This window comes from Solanum stenotomum, chromosome 8 (assembly GCF_019186545.1).
Source record: "Solanum stenotomum isolate F172 chromosome 8, ASM1918654v1, whole genome shotgun sequence".
Lineage (NCBI taxonomy): Eukaryota > Viridiplantae > Streptophyta > Magnoliopsida > Solanales > Solanaceae > Solanum > Solanum stenotomum.
The window spans coordinates 55,006,554-55,015,141 of NC_064289.1; the positions used below are offsets into that span (position 1 = coordinate 55,006,554).

The window sequence follows — 8,588 nt, forward strand, 5'->3', positions numbered from 1 at the left end:
ATAAATTTTGTTCCTCCAGCTCACTACACGAGTCAAATATGCTGAACGCCAAACAAAAAAACTTGTGAATCCTGCTAGAGATACACCTTTTGCTTCCTGCAAACACAAGTTAATTTTATCGGATAATTAATGAACATAGTTAAAAGAAAAACGTTAAATAGATTCAGAATTAAGGTACGAAATGAAAAATATGAAAATAAGAGCTTCCGTTGATAAAATTTGTAGAGAATGTAGACTAATCCATAGGGGGGAATGAATTTAGCTCACTAGGCTCATGGAGATTGAATTTAAATAGTGACCTCGGAAAAAAAAGGTCATTTGTGCAAATGCGCTTGAAAACTATGGAAAGTTAGGGTTCAAAATACAGTAGAGACAAAAATAGTAAAGTGATGCATTCTCATGTGTCTAAGCTCTTGGTCGATATAATTACTCTATATTTATGCTGGTGGGAGATATCAATAGCAAGTAACTTGGGATATGATTAAAGTACGTCTAAGCTCTATCCAGACATCACCGTAATAATAAAAAAAAAGAATATAGATGTAAAAAAGAAAGAGGAAACCTTGCTCTCTCTAAGGTCGACAAGGGCCTTGTATCTTCCAATAGTAGCCATGCTTCCCAAATGTTTGTAGACAAATGGATCTCCCAAGTTTATGTTTTGTGCACAATTGGCATGCCCTCCACCTTCTTTACCCACCTTGTTCAACAAACTTGCCAAATATTTTCCCTGCCTCTCTGCAACCTGATCATCAAACACAACGAACACCCTAAGACAATTTAAAGACATTATTTCTGTGTCACACACATGGGCGGAGCCAACATTGTGGTTGCAAGTTCGATTGAACTCAGCCAACAACTAGCTCGTACTTACTTGGGCCAAAGCTGGAAGAACTTGTCTGCCTGTACTCTCAAGAAAACCACTGCAATCACCAATTGAGTATACATCTTGTACCGATGGGACGCGTAACCATTCATCAATTCCAATCCTATTTATTCATGGAGAGTTATCAGTACAACACATACAAACGAACTAATATCATGAATCTTAAGAAATGCATGTGTACTTACCTCCCTTTAGCTTTTGGTATATCAAGTGAGTTGACAAAAGGTGAAGGGCCAACACCAGTAGACCACACTAACAGACCATAGGGAACGTTTGTGCCATCGCTAAGAATTATCTTCTCCGGTTGCACATCTTGGACAAGGCCTCGTACAAGACGAACTCCTGACTAAAAACAGACAAATTAATTAATTACAACAGTTCAATGTTGAGTTCAGAGTTCAACATATATAGCACATAAACGTAACTGAGAATCACATATACATTTGATCAGTATATATATATATCTCACCTTAGTCAACTGTTTGGTTGCATATACACGTAAACGATCATCAAAGGAGGATAATATCTCATTTGCCTGTCAAACAAGGACACACTGCAGCTTAACTAAACATGTTATTTCAAGAGTATACAATGAATATAGAAATTGAGACTAAGCTTGCCTCAATCAACGTGACGTGAATGTAATCTTTGACATGAGCATATCTTTGATGAACATCCTTCAGGATAAAATCACTAAGTTCGCCACTGAACTCAACTCCTGTCGGACCACCTCCAACTACAACACAGTGTAAGAGTCTACGCTTTTCTTCCTCACTAACTCCTGCCCAAAAGTGAGAAGAAATCAACATATATTGTCCGGATCATGACTTAACTTCATCAAATATAACAGTAAAGTCACAAAACTACGTTTTGTCACAGTATAGTAATCAAACTATGTGTGCATTGCTCAAAACTTACAAACACTTGCCACATGAGGCTAATTTGCATATGTATGTTCTGATCATTTGTATTTTTCGAGCACTTCACACATAGTTTACTATTATAACAGGTGAAGTTCAGTGATCGTAACATTATAACGAAAACAACATATACCAGGCACATCAGACAACATGAGATTTAGAAGTAGTTTCCTCCGTATTTCCTGAGCATGATGAACTTCACGAAGAAATGTAGCGTGCTCGTTTACACCCTTAATTCCAAATGTCAAAGCATGTGCTCCAGATGCAATGACTAACTTGTCATATGAAACATTAAACTTCCATGGCTCCAAGGTTTCAACTCCCTCTGTCACTGTTTGGCATTGTATCTACAAGTACCACACAAATTGCTAAAGAAACAGATTGGGAAGAATCTAAGTGTCAAGTTGTATTAGGACATTTCGAAATTTTTGACACAATTCCACTTGTAGATTATTCGATATGATTTTTACAACTTTCAAGAATTCAAATCATAACATAGTCTCTCCTTAAACTATGTATGTATTGTTTCAATTTTATCGGATATCCCCAAAGAGACTTCTAATAAGACTCATTCTAATAATCGAGTTTAATCAGCTTCTACTTTGAAGTAAGACTACGGGTAATTTTGGGCTACCAAATAAAACCACACCATTCCACTCGCCATTTGCACTCACCTAGGGTACACACAATTATAGGATCTCATAAATGCCAACATACTGGATAAACAGAGGAATATAGGTCTTAGAACTGAAAGTAGAAAACCAAAAACAATAGCATTCAAGGTTACGACCTAGTGGTCAATGAAACCATGAGGCCTCAGGTGAATAGAGTTACTCGGTATCTGTGATGGTGGGAGGCAATAAGTATCCTGAAGAATTAGGTAATTGACTTGAACGCCATAATTATTATTTTTTTTAAAAGGGGAAAAAAATAAAAGAAGCAAACTAGGCATACCACATGTTTATCAAAATCAATGTCATTGCACCACGAAGCCTAGTGGTCAATAAGGTGGATAAAATATCATGACGCCTCATATGGATAGAGTTACTCGATATCTGTGCTGGTGGGAGGCAATAGGTAGACGGTAAAGAAACTAGGTGTGCATAAGCTGGTCTGAGCATCACCATTATGAAAAAAAGAAAAGCAACAAACAAAAAAAGGAGAAAACTAGGCATACCACATGTTTATCAAAATCAATGCCATTGCACGAAAGGGCGTATCCTAGTGGTCAATAAAGTGGATAAAAAAATCATGAGTCCTCATATGGATAGAGTTGCTCGGTAACTGTGTTGGTGGGAGGTAATAGATACACGGTACATAAACTAGATGTGCACAAACTGGTCTGAACACCACGATTATGAAAAAAGAAAAACAATAACAAACAATAAAAGGAGAAAACTAGGCATACCACATGCTTATCAAAATCAATGTCATTGCACGAAAGGGTGTGTCCTAGTGGTCAACAAAGTGGATAAAAAAGCATAAGGCCTCATATGGATAGAGTTACTCAGTAAACTGTGCTAGTGAGAGGTATTAAGTACGCGGTAAAGAAACTAAGTGTGCATAAACTGACCTGAACACCACGATTATGAAAAAAGAAAAACAACAATAAAAGGAGGAAACTAGGCATACAACATGTTTATCAAAATCAATGTCATTGCACCACGAAGCCTAGTGGTCTATAAGGTGGATAAAAAATCATGACGCCTCATATGGATAGAGTTACTTGATATTTGTGCTGGTGGGAGGCAATAGGTAGACGGTAAAGAAACTAGGTGTGCACAAACTGGTTTGAGCATCACGATTATGAAAAAAAGAAAAACAACAAACAATAAAAGGAAAAAACTAGGCATACCATATGTTTATCAAAATCAATGTCATTGCACGAAATGGCATATCCTAGTGGTCAATAAAGTGGATAAAAAAATCATGAGTCCTCATATGAACAGAGTTAGTCGGTAACTGTGCTGATGGGAGGTAATAGGTACACGGTACAGAAACTAGGTGTGTACAAACTGGTCTAAGCATCACGATTATGAAAAAAGGAAAAACAACAAACAATAAAAGGAGAAAACTAGGCATACCATATGTTTATCAAAATCAATGTCATTGCACGAAAGAGCGTATCCTAGTGGTCAATAAAGTGGATAAAAAAATCATGAGTCCTCATATGGACAGAGTTACTCGGTAACTGTGCTGGTGGGAGGTAATAGATACACGGTACAGAAACTAGATGTGCACAAACTGGTCTGAACACCACGATTATGCAAAAAGAAAAACAATAACAAACAATAAAATGAGAAAACTAGGCATACCACATGTTTATCAAAATCAATGTCATTGCATGAAAGGGTGTGTCCTAGTGGTCAACAAAGTGGATAAAAAATCATAAGACCTCGTATGGATAGAGTTACTCAGTAAACTGTGCTAGTGAGAGGTATTAAGTACGCAGTAAAGAAACTAAGTGTGCATAAATTGACATGAACACCAAAACGAAAAACAACAATAAAAGTAGAAAACTAGGCATACCACATGTTTATCAAATCCAATGTCATTGCACGAAAGGAGTGTCCTAGTGGCCAATAAAGTGGATAAAAAACCATGAGGCCTCATATGAATAGAGTTACTCGGTAACTGTGTTGGTGGGATGTAATAGGTACACAATAAAGAAACTAGGTGTGCACAAACTGGTCTGAACACCACGATTATGACAAAAAGAAAAACAACAACAATAAAAGGAGAAAACTAGGCATACCACATGTTTATCAAAATCAATGTCATTGCACCAAAGGGTGTGTCCTAGCGGTCAATAAAGTGGATAAAAAATCATGAGGCCTCATATGGATAGAGTTACTCGGTAAGTGTGTTGGTGGGAGGTAATAGATATACACGGTTAAGAAACTATAGGCGTGCACAAACTGGTCTGAACACGACAATTATGAAAAAAAAGAAAAACAGCAAAGTAGGCATACCATATGATTATCAAAATCAATGGCATTGCAATTAGCAAGAAAGAAAAAAGAAGTTGGTTGTGTTGAAACAGCAGGTTGAATCCTTCCAATAGGTTCAGCAACAGACCTAAACTCAAGAGTACCAACACAAGTAGATGCTAATAATGGAGTGAACACCATATGGTTCCTAGGTGACACACACACAACATCATAAATATTTGTGTCAATGTCTTTCATTAGCCTACATCCTGCCCATCCAGAACCTAACACAACAATTCTTGGTTTTTGGTCACTTTTTGTTGCTTCCAAACCAACAACATCATGATGATGATGATTAGTTGAATATTGTTTAGTGAATTGTAGAAATTGAGTAAGTAAAGGTGAGGCTAATGGGGTTATAGATTTGTTATAAGATGATGATTGGTTTGAAATTGTTTTGGAGATTTTGATGAGATTCTTCAACCATGGCATTGTGTCACAAAAATTTTCTTATTTTTTGTTGGCAAAATATTTATTTCAAAAGAATTAAAGTATGTGACAAATAAAGTTTTAGCTTAAGTAATAGTAACACATACCCATACACTTGTCATGATGATAAGGACATCATTCTTCAACAATGACAGTCTCTTCTTTTCTCACCCAATGTATATGTTCTTTTATTTATTATGCTGATTTTTGTATCCTCTAATAAATTAGATAAAAAATATTTAATTTTGGGCAAATATTTCAAATTGATTCTGGTATCCTCTATTTAATTAGAAAAGATTAGTATTATTTACTTTTGTTAATTGCTTATATCCTTTGATTAATTAGATAATAATTATTTAATTTTGAGGAAATATTTCGAACTGTTCAAATAATTTTAAAAATAATGTGCAGCACAACTCAAGTATTATCTTACTTAAAATATTATCGTGATAATATTTATTTAATTTCCAACACTATCAAAAGAATCTTACTTAATTTCAACACTATCAGAAGAATCTTACTTAAAATATTATCGTGATAATATTTTAAATAAGTAAATGTACTACTTCTGTTTATAAACTTTTATAATAATTAATATATGTATACTAATTCTAATTTTAATTTATGACTTTTAAAAGTTTAATTTGGTGCAAACTAACGGATAGGGAATAGGTGGCATCTAACATATATACCGCAAGTGGAGGCATCAAGTGGGGTCCCCATTGTAGATAAGGAGTAACCTTGTGCAAAAGGTGTAGTACCTTTGGAATTTTTTTATTTTTTATTTTTGCAATAGAAACATTTTATTTGAGATGATATATTTTGGCATAATAGACATTTTAATTTGACATTAACTGATAACTAAATACTTCAATTTTACGGATGCACTTTCAGTTTCTTCAATGTGTTTTTATTGTATCAGCTAAACACTTCAACTTATAAAATAATCATGTAGACACATTCAAAATTAATGTGTCACGTTAATATTAGTGCCTACAAGACGTAATTATGTTACATACAAATTACATAATTGTATGCAAGTTTTATGTGTTTGATCGGATTCTGTACAACATAAAGTTGTATACAAGTTATATGTAAGCGGTATATTTTGATTGAATTTTGTATAAATAAAAAGTTATATATAAATCATATGCTTTGACCGGATTTGTATTTATTTTGTATTAAAAAAATAAAACTCTAGCTACTTTTTGAAAACTTAAAATCCTAGCTAAAGCTGGTAAACATTGTCTCAATTTTGTATCTATAGGGAAAAAAACTCCTATATATATTGTATATACATAGTGTACATGTAGCGTATAACAATGTATAAAGACATATATACACTATTACACATTTTGGTCTATAGATTTTTAAAATGGTTAATGAAGAAATGATTAAGAGGGTTTTGTAGCAGCTTTGGGGGAAGAAATAAAAAGAAAGAAAAAATTATCTAATTAGACATATTTCACTGCCATCTATGTTATTATTATCTATATTTTCAAAATATTACGTAACTTATCCACTAATTAAGAGTTTCCTATGTCACTTACACTTAGATACATGTATTTTTGCTACCAAACATACAAAATTAGGGATAGAGGTGAGCGAGATTCATATGTATCCCAGATACAGGCGAATCACATTGGATACACATTAAATACATGTATCTATATGTATATGAAGTGATTCACATGTATATGGAATACATGAGAGAGTGGCAAGCGAGATAGGAGAGAGGCGAGCGAGATTTGTTATATGTCTCAGATACATGAGAATTCACTTGGACACAATGTATCTAGAACAAATTACACCTAAATTTGAGTCATGTATCCCAGATACATGTATTTGGATGTATTTGGATGCACCAAAATCTAGTAAGATACGTAATATTACAAATAGAATGTATCTAAGTAATTAGCACATAAACTAGTGGGATTTGTGTAATGTCACGACCCAGGGGTACCCCCTAGATGTAACATGGCACATGGAATCCCGAAAGGACCCAAGTAAGCCACTTAGCATATCATCATCACATAAGTATAGAATAATAAAGAATAAAACACCATTTCAAGTCTCTAAGAAAAGTTTCATAGAAGTAAAGCGGAAGTCTAGACATAGTCTCATTAAGCCATCTATTACAATCGAAGTCTCAAAATAATAGGGTCACAGCCCTTACAATAGAGAATATGAAAATGTCTAGTACAATGATAGAAATAAAACAACAATATAGCACTTCTCCTCGGATCCATAGGACATACCACAAGCTTTGGTGAATAGTCCATCCAAGCTTGAACTAGAAGAAATCACCTCAAACGTCGGAACCTACACTTTGTAGAAAAATGTAGAAGAAATATGGATTAGTACAAAATTGCACTAAGTATGGTAGCTATGCATAAAATTCATTAAATATGCTAAAAAGAGACATTTTAGTTGAAACTATGCATTTGACCAAGTTTATGAACTATCATGGAGACAAGTGTAAAAGCATATGATACAAGCATATTCAACATATAGATCATCTCATCATAATGGAAACAAACCATAAGAACCATCAAAGCAACCTTGTGCAATGTATGAATAAGATCCCATACTCCTATCCACACTAAGGAAATTAAAACTTATTAAGTGATTATAGTTCATAACTCCAACTCTAGTTCATTCTATCATAGTGGGATTAGTTTTAACCGACATAGACCATGAGAGCCAAATCATGGAATTCGATGTCTACCCCATATCGAAAAAGGGTTGTCCTACTTGCCTAAGGTAGAGCTAAAACTCTTAGCTTACGTGGATCCACTAGCTAAAGACCTATGTGGACAAATAGTTTATGGGATAAGAGGATTGCTTCTAGAAACCCGACCTCTACTAACGTAAGGGCTTCCATCCTAAGAGATTGTTCCTAGAAACCCGGCCTCTACTAACGTGAGGGCTTCCATCTCATATCACTATCCACTCGGTGCTAAGCATGACTCCCATTGAGTTTACATTAAGTCTTGACTTAACTTTATAATTAAGGAAAAATGTCTTGACACTCAACCAACAAACTCATACTAAAGCTCCTAGATTCAATAGGGGAGACTAGTCTTCAACCCTTAGAATCACCACATGTGACAAACCTTTCACATTGTATGATATTCATAGATAAGTGTGCAAGTAAGGATAATCATCCAATCAACACCACAATTAGATCATAATATAAGCATTTTACTCTCAAAGCAATCTAATTGTATACACACAAGTCTCATACATATAGTCAATTCTCATGTTTTTCCCTTCAAGGCTATAGATCACATTCAACCAATCAATCTAGGATTACTACATTAGATATAGATGGTGACATGATTAAATGAACTAACCTACTATAAG

At 34.5% G+C, this 8,588-nt stretch overlaps 1 protein-coding gene across 1 annotated transcript; it reads right to left on the minus strand.

Moving 5' to 3' along the window:
* Positions 1-6: 6 nt before the first annotated feature.
* On the minus strand, positions 7-5,232 carry LOC125874701 (internal alternative NAD(P)H-ubiquinone oxidoreductase A1, mitochondrial; the record flags this gene model as incomplete). The annotated part of the gene is made up of 8 exons (XM_049555698.1): positions 4,776-5,232; positions 1,937-2,150; positions 1,504-1,664; positions 1,353-1,418; positions 1,069-1,229; positions 872-986; positions 563-742; positions 7-96 (listed from the first exon to the last, which is right to left on the minus strand). Coding segments are annotated over exons 1-8 (1,437 nt in total), but the record flags the coding sequence as incomplete, so codon positions are not given.
* Positions 5,233-8,588: the final 3,356 nt, after the last annotated feature.